General features: G+C 45.8%; 2 protein-coding genes and 1 non-coding gene across 18 annotated transcripts in view; 2 read left to right on the plus strand and 1 right to left on the minus strand.

The window, feature by feature from the left end:
• The window catches only part of PANK2 (pantothenate kinase 2), a 35,350-nt gene extending 23,266 nt beyond the window's left edge, over nt 1-12,084 (plus strand). For 10 of the 11 annotated variants that reach the window (XM_063803271.1, XM_063803273.1, XM_063803272.1 and 7 more), the window contains 4 exons: nt 630-806; nt 5,098-5,221; nt 6,846-6,971; nt 11,435-12,084. In XM_063803271.1, the coding sequence (XP_063659341.1) occupies nt 630-806; nt 5,098-5,221; nt 6,846-6,971; nt 11,435-11,485 (478 nt within the window). In that variant the 3' untranslated portion in view covers nt 11,486-12,084. Of the gene's footprint in view, nt 1-629; nt 807-5,097; nt 5,222-5,406; nt 5,551-6,845; nt 6,972-11,434 lie in introns of those variants that run through there. The other variant, XM_054674367.2, reaches the window with a different exon arrangement.
• On the plus strand, nt 5,669-5,745 carry MIR103-2 (microRNA mir-103-2). The gene has a single exon (NR_035559.1). It is a non-coding gene; the product is annotated as a microRNA mir-103-2 (primary transcript).
• A 3,398-nt stretch (nt 12,085-15,482) lies between the features above and the next one.
• The window catches only part of RNF24 (ring finger protein 24), a 90,327-nt gene continuing 83,415 nt past the window's right edge, over nt 15,483-22,394 (minus strand). For 4 of the 6 annotated variants that reach the window (XM_009436747.5, XM_001163477.8, XM_009436745.5 and 1 more), the window contains one exon: nt 15,483-22,347. In XM_009436747.5, the coding sequence (XP_009435022.1) occupies nt 22,209-22,347 (139 nt within the window). In that variant the 3' untranslated portion in view covers nt 15,483-22,208. The remainder of the gene's footprint in view (nt 22,348-22,394) is intronic. The other 2 variants (XM_063803277.1, XM_054674375.2) reach the window with 1 other exon arrangement.

A 22,394-nucleotide genomic window follows, 5' to 3' on the forward strand; every position in this document is an offset into this window, starting at 1 on the left:
TGCGGTGAGCCGAGATCGTGCCATTGTACTCTAGCCTGGGCAAAAAGAGCTAAACTCCATGTCAAAAAAAAAAAAAGAGGATTAGATGGAAGAAGAGAATGTTTCGGCTTAAGGGTCAGAGGTCACTTCAGGAAAAACAGGCATCTAGGGATTGGGATAAACAATTTTTTTAAAAAAAGAGTTGTGATTTAAATAGAGGAGTAATTTTTTTGTGACAAAACACGTTGCAGGAGGAGTATGTTTGGGGGTGTACTGATAAGCCAGGGTGACAAGGTGCTTGGATGAGAATGACTCAGGGAATGTACTTGGAGAGGGAAAGGGAGGAGGTGTTAGCATGGCCCCAGGCGTGTCAGGCTAATTTGCACCTGAGGCTCTTCATACTTGGCAGACAGCCAGACTGCACTGGGGACATGGGCCCTGTGTTTTGTACTTTGCATGTTGGCTCACATGCATATGTACCTTAAAGGTGTATATCAGGCACCTTATCTTTTCACAGACTTGTTTCCTACCAGTGGCATTTGCATGATTGGGTTGGATATGTGAATATGGTTTTGGGGTTCATAAATGTTAACTTCTTGTTCTTATTTTTAAAAATGTTATAATACTGTGTTAATTGTTTTTAATCATAGTCTTGGAGGAGGAACTTTTTTTGGTCTCTGCTGTCTTCTTACTGGCTGTACCACTTTTGAAGAAGCTCTTGAAATGGCATCTCGTGGAGATAGCACCAAAGTGGATAAACTAGTACGAGATATTTATGGAGGGGACTATGAGAGGTTTGGACTGCCAGGCTGGGCTGTGGCTTCAAGGTAAGGGGGCATGTGTGTTCTAAGAAATACAGGCGGGCCGGGCGCGGTGGCTTATGCCTGTAATCCCAAAACTTTGAGAGGCCAAGATGGGCAGATCATGAGGTCAGGAGTTCGAGACCAGCCTGGCCAACATAGTGTAACCCTGTCTCTACTAAAAATACAAAAATTAGCTAGGCATGGTGGTGCGCGCCTGTAGACCCAGGTACTTGGGAGGCTGAGGCAGGAGAATCACTTGAACCCTGGAGGTGGAGGGTGCGGTGAGCTCCAGCCTAGGTAACGGAGTGAGACTCTGTCTCAAAAAAAAAAAAAAAAAGACATAAAATAATAATATTGGGCATATTTTTTAAAAAAGCTCTATTGAGATATAATTTACGTACTATAAAGTCAGCTGTTTGAAGCGTACAATTTAGTGGTTTCTAGTATATTTACAGGATTGTGCAACCATCACTGTAATCCCAATTTTGGGACATTTTTATCATCCTAGAAAGAAACCTTGTGTTCATTAGCTACGACTCTCCATTCCCCCCACATCCCCTGCCAAACAGTAATTTATTTTCTCTGTAGGTTTGCCTCTTCTGAACATTTCATATAAGTGGTATCATACAGTATATAATCTTTTGTGATTACTTCTTCATATAGCATATGTTTTCAAACATTCACATTACAGTGTGAATCAGTACTTTATTCCTTTTTATTGCCAAATAATATTTCTTTTTTCTGAGACGGCGTTTTGCTCTTTTTGCCCAGGCTGGAGTGCAATGGCGTGATCTCGGCTCACCACAACCCCCACCTCCCAGGTTCAAGCAATTCTCCTGCCTCAGCCTCCTGAGTAGCTGGGATTACAGGCATGCGCCACCAAGCCTGGCTAATTTTGTATTTTTTAGTAGAGAAAGGATTTCTCCATGTTGGCCGGGCAGGTCTCGAACTCAGGTGATCTGCCGCCTCAGCCTCCCAAAGTGCTAGGATTACAGGTGTGAGCCACTGCGCCCGGCTGCCACATAATATTTCATTACGTGGATAATACTACATTTTATCCATTTATTGGTTGATGAACATTTGGGTTGTTTCCATTTTTTGGTTATAATGTTGAACATTTATATGTAAGTCTTTGTATGTATGCACACACACATATATATATATATATATATATATATATATTTTTTTTTTTTTTGAGACGGAGTCTTGGTCTGTCGCCCAGGCTGGAGTGCAGTGGCGTGATCTCGGCTCACTGCAAGCTCTAGCTCCTGGGTTCATGTCATTCTCCTGCTTCAGCCTTCCAAGTAGCTGGGACTACAGGTGCCTGCCACCACGCCCGGCTAATTTTTTTGTATTTTTAGCAGAGATGGGGTTTCACTATGTTAGCCAGGATGGACTTGATCTGCTGACCTCATGATCCGCCCGCCTTGGCCTCCCAAAGTGCTGGGATTACAGGCGTGAGCCACTGCGCCTGGCCTGCACATATATTGCTAATTCTATTGGGTATATACCTGAGAGTAGAATTGCTGAGTCATATGGTCACTTAATGTTTAATCTTTTGAGGAACTGCTACACTGCTTTCCAAAGTGGCAGTCCCATTTTACAATCTTAGCAGTTTATGAGCGTTTATATTTCTTGTCAACATTTGTTATTATCTGTCTTCTTGGTTTTAGTTGTCTTAATAGGAGTGAAGTGATACCTTGTAGCGTTTTTATTTTTTAAGAGGCAGGGTCTCGCCCTGTTGCCCACATGAGAGTGCAGTGTTGCGATCATAACTCGCTGCAGCCTGTGTCTCCTGGGCTCAGGTGTTTCTCCTGCCTCAGTCTCCTGAGTCACTAGGACTACAGCTGTGCACTGCCTTGCCTAATTTATTTTTTGTAGAGATAGGGTCTTGCTATGTTGCCTAGGCTGTCCTGGCCTCAAGTGATCCTCCCACCTTGGCTTCCCAACATGTTGGGATTACAGGTGTGAGCCATCACTCCTGGCTGAACATTTTTTTTGTGTGTGTGGCAGGGTCTCTCTCTGTTGCCCAGGCTGGAGTGCAGTGACACCATCTTATCTCACTGAAACCTCTACCTCCTGGGTTTTAGTGATTCTTCTGCTTCACCTCGCAAGTAGCTGGGATTACAGGCACACCTGTAAATTATGCCAACATGCCTGGCTAATTTCTGTAATTTTAGTAGAGATGGGGTTTGGCCATGTTGGCCAGGCTGGTCTCGAGCTCCTGACCTCAAGTGATCCACCCACCTTGGCCTCCCAAAGTGCTGGGATTACAGGTGTGAGCCACTGTGCCCAGCTCGAACATCTTTTCATGTGTTTACTGGCCATCTGTCTGTAGTCTTTGGATAAATATCTGCTGAAGTCTATTGCTAAGTTTTTAGTTGGATTGTCTTTTTATTATTGGGTTCTGGATACAAGTCCCTTATTAGATACATAACTTGCAAATGTTTTGTCCCATTTTGTTAGTTGTCTTTTCACTTCGTTGATGGTGTCCTTTGCAGCATGGAAATTTTAAATTTTGATGAAGTTAATCTTATCTATCTTCTGTCACTTGTGCTTTTGGTGTTACGTGTAAGAAATCTAAGATCATGAAGAATTGCCTAATTTAAGATCATGAAGAATTGTTTATTTTCTTTTAAGAGTTTTATAGTTTTAGCTCATATATATATGTGTGTGTGTGTGTGTGTGTATTTTTTTTTTTTTTCTTTTTTGAGATGGAGTCTTGCTCTGTCACCAGGCTGGAGTGCAGTGGTGCGATCTCGGCTCACTGCAACCTCCACCTCCCGGGTTCAAGCGATTCTCCTGCCTCAGCCTCCTGAGTAGCTGGGACTACAGTGCGTGCCGCCACACCCAGCTAATTTTTGTATTTTTAGTAGAGACAGGGTTTCACCATATTGTCCAGGATGATCTCGATCTCTTGACCTCGTGATCCGCCCACCTTGGCCTCCCAAAGTGCTGGGATTACAGGCGTGAGCCACCACGCCCGTCAGTTTTAGCTCTTATATTTAGCTCTTATATTTGATCCATTTTGAGTAAGTTTTTGTGTATGGTGTGAGGTAGAGCTCCAAGTTCATTTCTTTTTGCGTGTGGATATCCAGTTGTCCTAGTACCATTTGTTGAAAAGATGATTCTTTCCTGTTAAATTCTCTTGGCCCCTTTGTCAAAAATTAGTTGACCATAGATGTTTGGGTTTATTCCTGGACTCTTAAGTTATGTTCCATTGATATATATGTCTGTTTTTATACCAGTACCATACTGCCTTGATACTGTAGCGTTGTATTAAGTTCTGAAGTAAGAAAGTGTGAGTCATCCAACTTGTTCTTTTTTCGAGATTATTTTGGCTATTCTGGGTACCTTGAGAATATGAATTTTAGGGTTAACTTGGCAAGGTCTGTAAATAAGACAACTGGGATTTTAATAGAGATTACATTGAATCTTTTGGCCATCCTAATACAAAGTCTTCTGATCCAAAAAGATGGAATGTCTTTCCATTTATTTAGATCTTTGCTTTCTTTCAGCAGTGTTTTGTAGATTTTATTGTACGGGTGTTAATGCTTTTGTTAGATATATCCGTAAGCGTTTTATTCTCTGATGCTATTATAAATGAAATCATTGTCTCCATTTTGAGATCGTTTAGAAGTACAATTGTTTTTCGTATATTGGGGCACATGGCTTTTACTAATAGAAAAATCATATGTATACATGCTTGTTTACTAAGTTTTAGGCACTTGGTCAATGCTGTTGATACTCTGTAACATTTGCTCGTTGGTCATCACTTCCTTTTCTGATTGGAAAATTATTGTAGCAGTTCTGCTGAGCATGTACTTTGAAGTACTTTATCTTCTAGGGAAACCTGAAATTCTTAAGCAGCTCACTCTGGGACTCAGCTGTCTGTGCTTTACTCTGCTCTGATAGAGCAGTTTACCAGATGTGCATGTGGCCATCTGAGTGGAACAGCTGTGCAGTTGAGATGAATTGCTGTTAGAGGTGTTGTCCTGCAACTGTCTGGTTGCAGGAGCAATGGTGCCTTCCAGTGCATCTGATGAGATTCTAACTGAATGTGTGAATATCTGGTATCCAAGCTAGATTTCAGTAGAAACCGCAGGGAAAGCTGTCTGCTCATTTAGAATGTTGGAGGGCTCTGTTTGAAGTTTGCATTTCTCTTCGAACAGATGCTCCATTGCAAAATAAAAGGTTTGAAGATTTCAACAATGTTGCCCTAAAAGCTAATTTTATTTCAATAAAGTAACATTCAAGTTCTGTTGGGCTTTGTTGCTGTTGGTTTAGCAATGGGATTTTTTTTTCCCCATCACAGCTTTGGAAACATGATGAGCAAGGAGAAGCGAGAGGCTGTCAGTAAAGAGGACCTTGCCAGAGCGACTTTGATCACCATCACCAACAACATTGGCTCAATAGCAAGAATGTGTGCCCTTAATGAAGTAAGGGGACATGGATTTCTTTAATTGCTCTAAGGAAAATACTGAACTTAAGTGGGCCCCATCACATCTGTTTTCTCAGAACGGTGCCTAAATGTAGTCATTTGGGGTGGGGTTTGTTTTAGCACGAAGTTAAAACTCTTCAAATACAGATTAATCTTCTTTTTTTTTTTTTTTTTAAACTGAAGATAAACATTGCTACTTGTCTAGAGGTAAAATGACATCTTTTGAGGAGAAAGTAGAGGAAGAGTGGAAGGTAGCCAGTGTTCCAGATATTGGGGACTGTTGGGGGTGATGATGGATAACGATGCTGAATGTAGACTCCACACTCACTGCTGAGCTCTAGAGGCCCTAGGGAGGAATCCAGAGGAAGTCACGGAAGCTGGGAGAAGACTGAGCAGGCCGAGGGGTGCCCTCCTTGGCTCCCCCACCTCAGCAGAGCTGCGTCTTTGTGCTTTCAGCTTCTTTACAGTGCTGCCTTGTAGCATTCAGGTCAAGCAGCATTGTACAGGGCTATGAAAGAACCAAGAATGGGCTGCCCTTGGGAAAAGAGGATCTAGGATCCAGTTGGTGCAGCTTATGGCTTGTCCCTGTGTGTATAGTTGTTAAATTATTCTTTTATTTTTATTTTTAAGAAGTTATTCTTTAGATAATAATAGGCATGTAGCTTAAAAGGAAACCTCAAAAGACACAAAGGATTTGTCTCATTTTAAATTAAAAAAATACTGTATCAGCATCAAGTAATTAAACATTTGTTGGAATATCATAACTTCTTTTTTCTTTATTGTATGTTCCCTTTCCTGTGCTTATGTATTTTCAGAAATTTTAGTTGGTGTGCATACCACAATTTGTATTTTATACTTAAATGTACATTTCATGGTTGTATATTTATTTGATCAAGTTCTTTTATATCAAATAACAGAGCTTGGCATTTGGTTGCTTGCTCATAACTCGGCAGTAAGCATTTTTAAGCATGAAGTTATTCTTTGGTTGAATTTTATTCTTGATATGGGGCTTAGGAGTGAGATTTCTGGTCTACAGAAATGATCATGCTCATGAATTTTGACATTTATCGTCGTGATGCTTTGCACAAGGGCTGCACCAATTGAGATCATCTTTAGTGGTGAATGAGTGGATTAATTTTACTACAACTACTGATGGTGGTGGTGGAATTTCAGTTGCTTTTTTTTGCGAGGTTAATAGGTCTAAAATTTTACTTTGGTTTGATGACTAGTGGTTTGAATTTTTCGCTGCCTGTTATATTGCTTGTATACTTTGCCTGTTTGTGTCACTGTCCTTTTGGATTGGAGTCATACTGTTTTTTTTTTGTTTATTTTAACTTATCTGTATAAAACATTGTATTCAAAACTAGTTATTGTTGGTCAGATTTAATACAAATGTTTTTCCTAATCTGTTTTCCTCTCCTGTGACATTATCTAGCATGCTTTGCAGTGGGTCCAGAGTTGCCTGGGGATCAAGTTTAAGTAGCCCTGGACCAACTGGACTAAATTTGATCAGCAGTCAAATTGTTGCTAAGAGCTATGCACATGGTGCTGTATTTGGGGTAGCTTTTATGAGAAAATAGAAATTAAGATGAAAACTAATTGCCTTTTTTTGGTGTGCTCAGAACATTAACCAGGTGGTATTTGTTGGAAATTTCTTGAGAATTAATACGATCGCCATGCGGCTTTTGGCATATGCTTTGGATTATTGGTCCAAGGGGCAGTTGAAAGCACTTTTTTCGGAACACGAGGTAAGCTGACTTGTTCGTTGTGATATATTATGTACACAGAGGGCTTGTGGGTCACACTGTCATGGAACTTGAGGTAGAGGGTGGAGGTGAAATGGGCTGCAGTGTTTCTTTTGTTTTTTGTTTTTTTGAGACGGAGTCTCGCTCTGTCACCTAGGCTGGAGTGCGTGGCACAGTCTTGGGGCTCACTGCAGCCTCCGCCTCATGGGTTCAAGCAGTCCTCCCACCTCAGTCTCTTAAGTAGCTGGGATTACAAGTGTGCGCCCCCACACCCTGCTAATTTTTGTACTTTCAGTAGAAATGGGGTTTCACCATGTTGGCCAAGCTGGTCTGGTCTCAAACTCCTGACCTTAAGTGATCTGCCAGCCTCAGCCTCCCAAAGTTGCAGGATTACAGGTGTGAACCACTGTGCCTGAACTTTTTTGGTAGTTTAATTTCGTAACATTTGAAAGCTGTTTCTTCCCTGATACTAATGCAAGGTAAATTTTGGTTAATTTAATTGTAAGCTTAAGGAATTTTAGAGAAAAACCCTTGATGAACATTCCCCTATATTTCTGATGCCATATTTTTGTCTGAACTATCCTCTATATTTTTTCTATTGCACTGACTGTGTCATTACTCTGGGTTCTGGTTTTTTCATTTTTTTCAGTGCCAGTTTTTATATATTGTTGTAATTCTTGTGCCAGTTATTTAAGATGCATGTTGTAAAAATGAATAGATGAGTAAACCTCTCAGACTAGAACCATACTATCATAAGAACTTAAGTACAATTGTAGACAGGCTGGAAATGATGAAATGGAAAAGAATCAAATTGCTCAACCTCATAGCCTGTCTTGGAAAGCACTCTTATTTTTCCTATTTGGGGAAAAAGAAGCAGAGGTATGGAAAGGCGTGTAGGGGTTCTTTCTTCCCTTCTTGGTTGTGGGGCAGTTGAACTATTCTTTCAACTGTTTTTGGATTTTAGATACTGTTATTATGAACATTTTTCAGAATTGTATTGCATATTTAGTTTAACAGTCTATATGAATTAAAGGAAATCAAAGTCCAGATAATAGCACAGATTTGAAGTGCTAGAGATTACTTTTTCCTTTAAAGTTACTTTAAGTTTTTCTTTTTAAATTGCTTTAGTTCATAGTTGAAGTCCAAAGTACACAAATCCCCATATCAAAAAGCTTAAAATTGAAGTCATCTAACTTAGTTTTAAAATTCTAACATTACTGTATTTGTAAACCAGCACCGAATTGCCATTAAGTTTCTTACAGTTCATGATGTTTCTGTATACATCTTTTTTTGTGATCTGACTTATTTTATTTTGCTTTATATTAGAATTTTTTAAACTTGAATGTTAGATCTTTTTCTGCTTTATTTCTGCCTCTTGTTTAACCTTTTCCTAGGTAGAACATGGAGATTAGTTTTTTAAGTTAACCTTAAAAAAAAAAAAAAAAGGCTGGGTGCGGTGGCTCACGTCTGTAATCCCAGCACTTTGGGAGGCTGAGATGGGCAGATCACCTAAGGTCAGGAGACCAGCCTGGCCAACCATGGTCAATGTGGCAAAACCCTGTCTCTACTAAAAATACAAAAATTAGCTGGGCGCAATGGCGGGCGCCTATAATCCCCAGCTACTCGGGAGGCTGAGACAGGAGAGTCTCTTGAATCTGGGAGGCGGAGGTTGCAGTGAGCTGAGATCGCACCACTGTACTACAGCCTGGGCAACAGAACGAGACTCTGTCTCAAAAACAAAAACAAACAACAACAACAAAACAAACAAAAACACCAAACAGGCCAGGTGCAGCGGCTCACGCCTGTAATCCCAGCACTTTGGGAGGGCGAGGTGGGCGGATCACGAGGTCAGGAGTTCAAGACCAGCCTGACCAACATGGAGAAGCCCTGTCTCTACGAAAAATACAAAAATTAGCTGGACGTGGTGGCACATACCTGTAATCCCAGCTACTTGGGAGGCGGAGGTGGGAAAATCTCTTGAACCCGGGAGGCAGAGGTTGCGGTGAGCCGAGATCGCACCACTGCACTCCAGCCTGGGCAACAAGAGCGAAACTCCATCTCAAAACAAAAAACAAAACACCAAACCGATATCGTCATAATAGTTATAAGCCTTCGTGAAATTCTTGGTTGCATTTTGTCCTTATTGCTCGCTGACTTTGTTTTTCCCACTGCTTAGCTTTGCTGGTCCATTTGTCCCTGTGTTTTCCATTTGCATTCAGGCCTTTGACTCTTGTGTGCATCTCTGCCCTTGTGGAACTTTGATTATTATTTTATTTTATTTTTTTATTTAAGTTCTAGGGTACATGTGCACAACGCGCAGGTTTGTTACATACGTATACATGTGCCATGTTGGTGTGCTGCACCCATTAACTCGTCATTTACGTTAGGTGTATCTCCTAATGCTATCCCTCCCCCCTCCCCCCACCCCATGGCAGGCCCTGGTGTGGGATGTTCCCCTTCCTGTGTCCAGGTGTCCTCATCGTTCAGTTCGGAACTTTGATTATTTTAGCCTCTCTGCGCCTTGAAATATTTTCTTGCCCTCACATTGAAGTCACTTTAACTTTTGTTGTGACAGCTTCGTATAGATTCTCTCAAGCCTTTCCTCTTTGATCCTTTATTCTCATCTTAGCACATTGTAGTTTATAACCACCTGTTTCTGTCTTGATAGTAGCATCCTAGTCTTCAGTGGACCCCCCCTCTCTCTATATATAATGGTTAACTGTATCTTCTATATTTTTATTATAAAATAAAAGGTACAGAAAGCTGCCTAAAACAAACTGTATAGTGAACTATTAAGACAAACAGCCTTGCCTCTGTATTTCAGCTGTGCCTTGTCCTGTAGCTGCTGGCCGCCTCACATCACAGATTGGTGTGGCTGCCTTTATTTTATTTATACACACCAAAACCAAAGATGGTCAATATGCCTTTCTTTTGTTTTTGTTTTTTGAGATGGGGTCTTACTCTGTCAGCCAGGCTGGAGTGCAGTGGCGCAGTCTCGGCTCACTTTAACTTCTGCCTCCTGGGTTCAAGTGATTCTCTTGTCTAAGCCTCCTGAGTAGCTGGGACTACAGGCACGTGCCACCGCACCTGGCTAATTTTTGTATTTTTAGTAGAGACACGGGGTTTGCCATATTGGCCAGGCTGGTCTTGAGCTCCAGACCTCAAGTGATCCACCTGCCTTGGCCTCCCGAAGTGCTGGGTTATACCTGTGAGCCACTGCGCCCAGCCAATATGCCTTTCTTTTAAATTGCCAACTAGAGTGTGACAAGAAAGCCTTTGGCCTCTCGTTTGATCACGTTTCTTGAAGAAGCTTTTCGTGAAAGATAGAGTGGTAGTTATTTATGTTTCAGAGACTTTTAAAAAATCCATACACAAGTCTTTCAGGATCTTTTCATTCCTTTTTTAGTTATTTCTTTTAAAAAGTAGTCTGATACCTTACCTTACAGGTTGGAGACCCTGATGGATTCTGCATCGTTTTAGGATTTGCCTCTGATTCTTGCTAGTGTTCTCTTTTCTGTCATTATGGGGTTTGCCCCGTTTTCTCTAATGTGCTATTCCTGTGTTTTGGTTTTGAGTTCTTGGTTGCATGTGACCTGACTGCTTGCTTCTGGAGACAGTACAGTGCTTGTCGTCTCTCAGCTGCTGCTTCTGTGTCTCAGGAGGGCTGAGGGCTGCCCTCCCTCAGGAGCCTCCGTGCTTCCTCAGGCTTTGCTCTTTGTTCTGTACCTCTCTTCACGTTACCTTTGGGTGGTGGTTTTCATTCCTGTGCCGCCTGCTTCTGGGCCAGTGATCCAGGTGTCTGGTGACCACCCGGGCACAGCTGCTTGGCTGCTGTGGGCACCTCAGCTTCCCATGTCCTGTAGGGAACTCACCCACTGGCCTTGCTCTCCACATCTCTTACTCCTGTGTCCCCTTTCTCGGGGATGCTGCCCCCTCCTGCTGTCCTGTCCTCTGTTAGGGGTGAATCTTGAATCCATCTTATCTCTTACTCTCCCTCCCTCTCCCAGCTCAGTCGGGCTCTCACCCTCTGTGACCCACCCCACAACTTCACCTGTTTCATTGCACTTCACATCCGACCTCGCCTTCATTCCTTAGTTGTCTGGAAATGCTCCAGGCCTCTGCTGCTTCTCACCTCATTCCCCAGAAACAGTCAGGTTCTGTCTCTTACCAGAGGTAACTGAGCTGCTGCTGGCCTCATAGCTCCTGTCGCCCTCACTGCGGGTTTGGTTTTCCTCTTATCACAGTGGTCTGAAGTGCTTGGATAGTCTAGGACATCCAGCCCCCTCCCCAGACAGGGACTCCTTAGGGCGTCTCTGCTCCCAGGCTGGCCTTGGCCCTTCTGGGGTGCTCAGGAAATGGGTATGCTGTGTGTGGGCAGTGTTGGCTTTAACACTAGTCATCATGTGTAAGGTGATTTGAATAAGTCTAAGGAAAATTGCACTTATTTTTGGTGTATTTTCTTTCAGGGTTATTTTGGAGCTGTTGGAGCACTCCTTGAGCTGTTGAAGATCCCGTGATCATTACCTGGGGAGGGGTTCCTGAAACCTTCCACAATGGGATCTGTGGACTTTCATTTTTTTAAGAGACTTACTCAATTTCATGACTGTACTACCTGAAACAAAGTGAGAAAGGACACGTGTATTTTTCTAAGTCATCAAGATAAATCCTTAAGAATTCAGTCTAAACTAGCAACCAGGAAGGAAAAATATATTAAAAACAACAAAAAAGTGGCCCATGTCCAGGCAGTGTGAGGATTTGCTGTATATAAGTTGCCTGCTTTGTATTTTTGAAATCTCTGCATCACTCATTGGAGGTGCTTCCGAAGAGAGCTGCTCTGTGTTCAGTTGACTGTGGTTTTGTGTCCTGTTTGAACTTGCTGAATGTAAGGCAGGCTACTATGTGTTATAATCTAATCACAATTTGTCAGTATGGTCTTGGCAATCATCTGTGCATTACTCTGGTTTGCATTAAGCCTGTGTGTGAACTTACTGTAAAACATGTTTTATTTCAAGGTTCTGCAAAATTAATTGGGCAGGTTAATTGTGTACCTGAAACTTAACAAGCAGTTTTTGGAAGGGCAGTTCCACGTTACTTTACACTAAATCCCGGGAATGAATGTCTGGAGACAGGGCTTCTTTTCTTGGCAGAATTTCCTTGGGTAGTGGGAGGACTGTTCTGATGCAAGTGGGTACACTGGCAGAAGCAGCACAATCTGGAGGACTAACATGAGTCAGCAGGGCCACTAGAATCGACACCCCCTCAGGGGATCAGGGAGAATCTGGTTTTTCTTTCAGGCTAAGTAGAAAAGGAAGAACTGAAGTGTCTGTCAAAGAACTCATGGGGAGTGGGGGGTCCTTCAGGGCACTGTGGCACTTGGGAGGTGAGGCTCAGAAGACTGCCTGAGGAGAGTGCCAGGCTGCAGGTGCTCTTGGTAGGGGCTGAAGCTTTTCTTTCTGCTGTGCAGAATAATTTCAAAAGCCTTTCCCAAGGAGAGAATGCACCTTTTATATCTGAGGTCTTAAGTGGTGCCCATATTGCTGTTGAAGGCAAGGATGGGCCTGTACAAAGCAGCCTTGGACCAGGAGGGAAAACCCCAAGGCTCTGCAGCCTCCCTGCTCCCCTCCGTTTAAGGCTGTGGTCAGGGAGGGATGGGCAGGGTGCCAGCCGCATGGAGGCAGCAGAGACACCCGTGTTCCAGCTGGGGCAAGGGGAACTGATATGTGGGCTGTGGGCTGTTCCACTAGGCGTGGCCACCTCTGCACATGGGCCTTGGCACTTAGGAAATATGGGTGCTGCTGCATTGGGACCTTGTGTGGGTGCAGAGCAGGATGGCTGCTGCGTGGAGGGTAATTTTGTCCCCTGGACAGTGATTGGTGACCCTCTTCCCTGCTGCTGCTGTTTGCAGGCTCCTGGCCTATACTACCTCTGACGCCCTGATCCTGAGTTCCTCTGCCCTCCTCTGCTGCCAGCAGCGCTCTTGGTGGCCTCACCCTCCTCCAGTACCCAGGCACCAAAGATGGCACCACCATCCTCCTGCTTGTACCACAGGGTGCTACTCCCTGGGCCAACTCCTGTGAACTTGCTCACTTCCCATGGAGACCGAGGCCAGGGCCTGCCGCTCTGAGGCCCCTGTTTTGTGGTCCTGCTGCCTCTGCTGTGCTGCGTTCAGGAGGTTGTCCACTGCTCGACGTGGGTCACCATGCAGCCCTTGCTGTTCCCACAATTTAACAGAAAAGGAAACTGAAACCCGGATGAGTAAGGCTGCCCAAGGTCACTCAGCTGGAAAAGAGCAGAGCTGGACTCAAACCCGGGACTGTCTGTCTCTGGTGCCTGAGTTGGGAAGACGCTGTTGATGTCCCCTTCTGCCTCGCTTTGAGCTTCCTCCTCCGTGGGCCCTCCCCCTACTCTAGAGAAACTAGTCCATTCCCTCATGTTCCACCTTGTGCTCAGTAAACCCTGTCACTCCACAGCAGGGTTTTTGTTTTTGAGACAGTCTCGCTGTGTCACCCAGGTGGAGTGCAGTGGTGCGATCTCAGCTCACTGCAACCTCTGCCTTCCAGGCTCAAGCAATTCTCCTGCCTTAGCCTCCTGCGTAGCTGAGACTACAGGCATGTGCCACCATGGCCGGCTAATTTTTATATTTTTAGTAGAGATGGGGTTTCACCATGATGGCCAGGCTGGTCTCGAACTCCAGACCCCAGGTGATCCGCCTGCCTTGGCCTCCCAAAGTGCTGGGAATACAGGTGTGAGCCCCTGCGCCCGGCTCACAGCAGGGTTCTTGATAGGCCACCAGTGAATCCCATGCCACCGAATCTGGCATTCATTTCACAGCCTCATCTCAGTTCTCACTCAGCAGAGCCCTCTTGCCTGTCCTGCCACCCAGGCTACTAATGTTCTGGTTCATTCTCTGCTGACAGTTAGCTGTGGCTGTCCTCAGCCTCAGTCCTGGGTCTCCCCAAGCAGTCATTAGCATCACCTTGACTGATTTCCAGGGAACACTTCAACCACCCCTTACCTCTGAGCTCCAGCCCCGAGACACTGCCTTCTCTCTGCATTGATCTCTGTGCAGCAGTGCCCACATCAGCTTACTGCCGTCTCACCACCTTCAGGTTGTGAGGTGCCCATAAACTCTGCTGTTACCATTGCCACTTCCCTGTCTTCTCAGCAGCTGTCCCTTTCAGTCTGCCCTCCACTAGTGGCCATGAAGGGGGCTGTGACCATGGTCCAGGTGAGAAAGGAAGGCCTGAACTAAGATGGGAGGTGGGTGGCCAGAATGGAGAGATGCTTAGAGGGCTGTGTTGGGAAGTGGTGACTGGATACAGGGGAGGGAGGAGAGATACAAGAGGGCACCTGGGCTCATTTGTGGACTACGTGATTTTGAGACTCCAAATAAGCACTGGGTATTTGGGTTGGAGATACAGAGCTGAGAATGATATGCATGTAGGTGGGCAAAGCAAGGGGGATTTCATGAGTTTTAAGGTAGGGTGAGAAAAATAACTGAGAGTTGAGCAGTGACGGAGGAAGCTGCAAAGAAAACGACTGCTCAGGGAGAGGCTGGCCAGGGGCCTGTGGCTCAGGGGACTGAGAAGAGGAGCTCTCTAGGCATCTGAATTGAGGTTGCCCACATTTGGTTGCAAGATCGTAGCTGGCCTTGATGGAAGCTGGGAAGCCACTCGGTCCTAGTGAGGGGTGGTGAGGAGAGCAGCAACGGCCACACAGGAAGGCTTTGGACGTTTTTTCTCCTGACACTAGTTATTTCCAGGCCTGGGATATAGCTAGGGGCTTGGGGTGGGGGCAACTCTTTGCAGGGTGGTGTGGCCTGTGGAGAAAACAGGCTCAGTTCCACTACTTTGGCCAGGTGCAATGGCTCATGCCTGTAATCCCAGCACTTTGGAAGGCCAAGGCGGGTGGATCACCTGAGGTCAGGAGTTCAAGACCAGCCTGGACAACATGGTGAAACCCCGTCTCTACTAAAAATACAAAAATAATTAGCTGGGAATGGTGGTGGGTGCCTGTAATCCCAGGTACTCGAGAGGCTGAGGCAGACAATTGCTTGAACCTGGGAGGCAGAGGTTGCTGCAGTGAGCCGAGATTGCTGCACTGCACTCCAGCCTGGGTGACAGCAAGACTGTCTCAAAAAAAAAAAAAAAAAAAAAAAAAAAAAAAAAAAAACCGCTATTTTAGGTCACCCTGGTGCTGGCGTTCACGTGGAAGACTGCTTATCTGTATCCAGCTGTTTGCAGAGCTCACGGAGGCCAGGGGGCTTCAGACTCCACTGTACTCTGCATTCCAGGATTCTCTGTTCTCTGGCTGTGGTGGCCTGACACACTCTTCACCACTGACCCCACCCCCGCTTGCACACCATGCCACAGGAAGGGCAGGAGCTTCCATCACAATCACTCAGTACTAGTTACCAGCTCTGACAGAATCACTCACCTTGAGTTTCCAAGTCTTGCTGAAGGTGCTTGCGTAAGTGGCACATGGATGTTCTGTTCAAAGGCATATGCACAACACTATTTTTCAAAATTTGCTTTTATTTACACGTTTGAGTCAATTACATGCATGTTTTATTTTTAAGAGTGATTAGCAAAATGCATTAAAATTTTAAAATAGCAATTAAATATACAAAAATATAGCTTACAAAAAACTGCGAATGTTTAAAAATATTCTGCTGCAGAATTTTTAGTGTACAAACACGTCTATGAAACCTGAGGTTCAGCATTTCATAAACTTTTTTTTGAGGGAGTTACACAATACCTAGTGAGGAAACCCGAGGGCCAAACTACAAGACGAAAAAGTGCCCCGTTCCTGGCAATGATGTCAGAAGACCAAGAGGCGATAGTTACCAGCAACACTCTAGGAAGACCAGCTGTCACCAGAAGGGAGTTCCTAACACTTGCCACACCTGCTCCCCCGACCCCCCCGCCCTAGTGGGGGCCTGGGAGGGAAGGGCAGATGGAGAGGAACGGTGTGCAGTGGGCGTGAGATGCAGATCCACCAGGCTTGGGACTGGCAAAGGGAGCTGAGTAGAGAGTTCCCCCAAAGCACAAACAAGTCTGCTGACACTGGTGGAGCCCTTATAGTCACAGAAGTAAGGACTGGATGGTAAGCCAAAGGTGCTGACGCTTGGTCAAAAAGTGGAGTACATCTTTGCATCTTGTAACAATTTGGGCTCTATAGCTGAATTGGCAAAGTAAGGTTTACTGAACAAGCCCCTCTTTTTCTTCTGATATCCCCACTCAAATGGAAGCACATTCCCCAGCACATGGGGATCCCTTATTAATCTTTACTAAAGAACCGTGACCCAGCATTTTCCAGTTATCAACTGGATATTTAGGCATGAATCTGGACATGTCCATCTGCTTAAGAAATCTGTAACAGCTACAGGAAAAGACACACCCAGGGCCAGAGATTCTACAAATGCCAGAAGAGTGGACGTGATAGAGAATTTTTTCTCAAGTTTTGGGTTAGGGCACCAGTTGCAATTTTAATCCAGGGGAGGATCTGGGCTGCTGCTGTAGGGGGCAAGTACACCAGGGAGGTGGGTGTGGACAGAGGCACTGGGCAGCTGCTGGGAAGCGAGGCACAAGTCTGTGCCCCTACTCCCAGGGCTGCCTGGAGGAAGCAGCTCTAACTTTCATCAGCGGGGACAAAAATGAACTTAAACTAAAAAAATTATTGGCCGGGCGCAGTGGCTCACGCCTGTAATCCCAGCACTTTGGGAGGTCAAGGCAGGTGCATCACGAGGTCAGGAGATCGAGACCATCCTGGCTAACACGGTGAAACTCCGTCTGTACTAAAAATACAAAAAATTAGCCGAGCGTGGTGGCGGGCACCTGTTGTCCCGGCTCCCGAGGCGGGAGAATGGCGTGAACCTGGGAGGCGGAGCTTGCAGTGGGCCAAGATCGTGCCACTGCACTCCAGCCTGGGTGACAGAGCGAGACTCCGTCTCAAAAAAAAAAAAAAAAAAATTGTTGGTGGGGTAATTTCTGTTGTCAAATGGAAAACAAGGCATAAAGGGAAAATTCTGTAGGAAGCATTTTCTTTTCTTGTGTGTTTTTTTGAGACGGAGTCTCGCTCTGTTGCCCAGGCTGGAGTGCAGTGGGGATCTTGGCTCACTGCAACTTCTGCCTCCCGGGTTCAATCAATTCTCCTGTCCCAGCCTCCTGAGTGGCTGGGATTACAGGCATGCGTCACCACACCCAGCAAATTTTTGTATTTTTAGTAGAGGGGGTTTCACCATATTGGTCAGGCTGGTCTTGAACTCCTGACCGAAGGTGATCCGCCTGCCTCGGCCTCCCAAAGTGCTGGGATGTTGGGATTACAGGCGTGAGCCACCGCGCCCGACCAGAAGCATTTTCTTTTCAAAGTGTGTGCATAGAGTGAGGAGGCCAGCCTGGGCAACATAGTGAGTTGAGACCTGTCTCTACAAAAAAATTATGAAAATTAGCCAGGTGTGCTGGTGTGCACCTGTAGACGCAGCTGCAGACTGAGGCGGGAGGATCACTTGAGTCCAGGAAGTTGAGGCTGCAGTGAGCTACAATGGTGCCACTGCACTCCAGTCTGGGTAACAAGACCCTGTCTCAACAACAACGAAAAGTTGGGAGGGAAAGGGAGTAGCTCCATGAACTGACGCTGGACATTCAGGCATATCCACATGAGACTCACTGTGCACTTGCTCAGTAGCTAAGATGTCTGCCCCACAAAATAGAAGCCTTCAGTTGCTGCTGCTCAAACTCCTGCATCAAAGACACAAGAGCTTGCCTAAGTGACCACAACAGTTGTAGCCACACATCACCACTGGTCCTCACTTGGAACTGGCCAAGGTAGGGGAGGGGCCAGCAGCTGTCCAGGCACCTGCAGAGGCTGCTCAGAGCTGGGAGAGGCCTGTGCCACTGCTGTCAGCTACAGAGCCTGATCTTGAGCATCCTGTCGCAGATAGAAAGTTAATCAGAAAAATCTGGTTGTGCTCTTGGATTAGCTGGGCATTTGGGGTAAGGGAGGGACTGCAGATTCTGATTTGTACAGAAAACTAAAATTTCAGTATGTTGCAATAAAATGAAAATATGTCTTACTCAACAGGAGTGTGATTGCAAAAACATCCCCCAATTCTGGGTTCACATTTTGTATTCTGATTTCTGGGATGGCTCTTCCCACATTAGTAGGAGCGTTCCTTGAATACACTTGTCTGGTACCACATGAGTAGAAAAGGAGAAAAATTATATAGACACACATGCGTAAATGATCTCTGGAAGGATACCCAAGGAACAAACCAATAGTAGGTATTCATGGAGTGAGGAGCGGAGCTTGCTAGGCATCAGGAACTCAAGAAAGGCTTTTAACTACTTTATGATTTGTGAACCACATGAATGGATTACCTATTCAAAACATTAAGAAAGAAATATTCAGCACTGAACAACCAAGTCAGAGTTCACTGTGGGCAAAGGCAGAGATGACCAAGGAAGAAAGGGGCCAGGTGAACCTGGGCCTCAGGGAAAGCCCCTACAGCTCCGGAAGCTTTTTGGCTGAGGTTCTATTCCTATCAATCATGATGGCAGAGGAGCCCATGGAACCCATATGATGTTAGGTGGTATCAGCAGCCCCCATGACACCAGGCCTGCTGCCCACCAGGCTCTGGGCACCAGCTAACCCCCACAAGAGGTGCCAGGGACGTTACTACAATCCCTGGGTGGTAGCTAAGGAAGCTAAGGAAGAGACTGAGAGGCTAACCTGCAGAAGGGCCTAAGGCTAGTGAGTGACAAGAGGTGATTCCATCACTCTCTGCCTGGAGCTCTGGGGATACTGCCCTGGATGTATCTGGATGTATTTCATAATGCCCAAAAAGCCTCTGAGAAAAATAATTCCTAGTTTTTCAAAGTAGCTTAGAGCGGGATCAGGCCAGGGAGATGACATGATTTTGAAGTGGGGTTGTGAAAAAGGACAAGGCCCGAGGCTATTTCTCTGATGGATCCAAGGGGCTTGGCACTGGGGAGAAGGATCTTCTTGTCAAGAACAGGGTATCCGGCAATGGTGGGAGGTCCCCTGTATCCCTCAGCTCAGACCTTCCCAGGGGCCACCTGCCCCTATTTGGCCATTTCTGTCCTGCCTTCCCCGGCTAGGCAAGCACAGGCTTCAAGGACCTTATCTGCCAGGGACAGGCCTAACCAAATCACACGTGGCAAAGAAAAGCAGCAGATGTCAACTTCCTAGTGTCTGATACTGACCCAACCAGGAATCAAGTCAGGCTGGTTTTGTTCCCTGTTTCTGAAGCCAGTTGAATTCAGTTGTACCCCTAGCAACTACTAATGGTTCAGCCACCCATGGAGTCCAGTTGGGGCTGAGTTATGCTCCACTAACCCATAGCAGACCAGCAACATTCTATCTTTGAGCTGCTTAAGAAACACACAAAGGATACCAGCCAGTGGTCCAAGAGCAGACCAGAATCCCCACGCATCTACCAGTAACAAGTCCCAGCAACTCCTGAAGATAGATGCGGAAAGGGTGACTTTACCATGGGGTTCGAGTCTGAGCCAAGAGAGTTATAAAGGGGTCCCTAACTCATTCTTTTTTCAAAATAAATAAATAAAAAAAAGGATTGTGTTTCAAACAAAAAACTCTGCGATTTTCATGAGAATTAACGGAGGGTGTCAATTAAAAGGCCTGTTTGTCTGTTTGTCTGTGCAGCAAAGCAGATGCGCAGGCCCATCCTGGTGGAGGACCCAGATGCAGGGAGCAAATATTCGGGTTGTGTTGCTGAGTCGCAGGAACTACTGCTAGGGATACTAGGCTTGCTGCAGGAGGATGTCACGCTGAGAAAGGGAGATGACTAGGAGCAGAAAAAGTACTCTCACTGTTCCAGCTTCCAGCCCAATCCTAGCAGAATGAATGCATTTTAAAATCACTCCACATTCACATGTGCTGAGAAGGTTGTTAGTGGTCCCTCATCTGGGCAAAGCAGACCCAAGATGGTGCTGAGTGCAGAGTGCAGAGCATTCTTGTGCTCTCCTCTCACGGCTGGAACTATCTGGGCTTTGCGCCCTGGTCCAGTGCTACGTATCAACCCGCTCAACATGCCTGTGGCTCTGACACGGGGGGAGGAATTAACTTGCCTCTGTTCAAATATACAGACTTGGTGAGGCTGTCTTTTGTTAGTACTGATGCACAGGGACAGAAAAAGGCTGCAACTTTCAGTTGGGAGAATCCTATAAAAGCTGTGAGCAGCAATAATTTGCAGTATTGATCATAGGAAGGGAAAAAACATTCTCTTTCCTATTAGAGCCCCATAGCAGAGGTGACATCTGTCCCAAGGCCATTCCATGGAAAATGGTGGCTGCTGGCAATTAGTGAGGCTAGTCCAGAAGCAAGCCTCCTTCTGACATTGGTCACTGAAAACAGCTCACTATAAACGGGGTGTTTTGTGGCATTCAACTCTGTTGTGCTACAAATAGAGAATGCGAAAAGACGGTGAAAGTAGGAGTGCATAAATAGTTTTTTTCATGGGTGCCAGACAGGCTAAGGCTTTCATATAAAAATATTCCTCACTTTCCTTGTCCTGTTTAGGAAGCAGTCCAGTTGGCATACCACGAATAGGTCACACATAGGAAATGGCCTATTTTGACCAACTGGATTTGTAATTTTCCAAACCGGATTCTGTCCAGCACTTTTCTACACTAATGGAAATTTTCCTCCTCATCTGACCCCAGCCATCTGAACCAAGGACAGGTTCCTTCTCCTAAGAGGACAGAGGTTGGATTCCAGAAAAAAATCCTGGAGTCATGCCAAGAGCAGAGTCGCAAAGCTCCCTCCCTCCATTCTCCATGTCACGCAGACTGTATTCCTAATGAAAAACCTCCCCCACTCTCACCTGTGGGATGGAGTGGAGCAAAGCAGTTGACGAGGAAGTGAGGCAGGCGCTCCTAAGATGGAGGGAGGCGGAGAGCAGGGCTGTGGAAAAGAATTTTCCATCTGACCTGCTACTTTCCATAGCTAATTTATACAATATTCACAAATCTTAATGGACTTTGAGTCATTTCTAGAAAAGTTGGACAGAAAGAGCCAAAGAGCAGCATGCGTTTCTCTCCTATGAAGACACTTTCAGTTTCGGAAGTCCAAATACTGAGGCACACACCAACGGTGGACAGCCCTGCAGGAGCTTCCTGAAACTATCTACAATTCCAAGTGGATCACCAGCTTCAGAATTACATAGGATCTTATTTGGGATAAAGTGTTAAAAAGTGAATGACAGGCTTTTTTTTTTTTTTTTTTTCTGAAGTAGAAAGAGATAGGGCAAGAAAGAGAAGAGATGGAAGGAGGGGGAGAGGTCAAAGGGTCGGCATTCCCTTCATCCAGCCGGGCCAGGAGTATGGGCCATTCTCAAAAAGCCACTGCTCTTTGGAGCCACTCGAGAGGTTCACAGTGGCTCCCTTCTGAGGCAGTGGCAGTGGGCTCACAGCAGCTACACTGGAACCACAGTGCACATGTGGGGATGTGGGCAGCCTCCTGGATCACTCAGGGACAGTGTGGACTCAGGGCCCACTCCCTGCTGGGGCTCTGGACGGGCCTTACTGGTGCATAGGAGAGGGAAATGATAAGAGGAAATGGCTTCTGACTAGGCCTTTCCAAGCGCATCTCATGTTTTCAGCTTAGATGATTTGATAGCAGGTGTTGTAATCCTGAGGGGGAAATGGGTGGCGAGGAACACTGCTACTCAAAGCCAAGATGGCCTTATCAAAGGCATATAACATGAGCCTTGTGGGCACTGCCTCACCAACCACTGGTGGCTGGTTGTGCTGGTTTTACTTGGCTCAAGGGCTGCTGGGAGGGTTTGCTGCTACAAAGGCCTGCATGGCCTACATAGAAACCCATCCATCCGCAGGTGGGGGTGTGGCTTTAAAGACCTGCTGTTAGTTCCCTTCTTTACCCTCCTGCTTGACATGGAGATGAGGCTCCAGGAGAGAGAGTGTAATGGCGTGAGTTAGAGACCCTCGTGAAGTTTCTTGAGGCAAACCCGCAGGCTCATCCACTCCTCTTCTCTCGGCAGGGGGTAGTGTCAAAGTGCTTTGGTTGTCACAAGACCCAGACACCCAGGTTCCCAGTTTGGCTGGCCCAAGAGTTCTTCATGAGGCAAAAGAAGTGGCAGCTGGTGTCCTAGGTAGAGAGCAGCCAATACAGACACCACATGTGTTCCTCCTGGCTCCACACAGACGTCGTGTCCAGCAACAGTCTGATCCTTGCGGTAAGCTATACAATGTTCTCTGCCCCGGGAAGGGGCCCCTGAGGGGGTCCACGGTCCTGCTTACTGTGCAACTGGGCCAGCTGTAGAACTGGCATGTTGCACAGGGGACACACTTTACGAACCTCCAGCCACTTAATAAGGCACCTGCAGAAGGAGACACCACAGGGGGAAGATGTCAGTCCTGTGCTCAT

This window comes from Pan troglodytes, chromosome 21 (genome assembly GCF_028858775.2).
Source record: "Pan troglodytes isolate AG18354 chromosome 21, NHGRI_mPanTro3-v2.0_pri, whole genome shotgun sequence".
NCBI classification, from domain to species: domain Eukaryota; kingdom Metazoa; phylum Chordata; class Mammalia; order Primates; family Hominidae; genus Pan; species Pan troglodytes.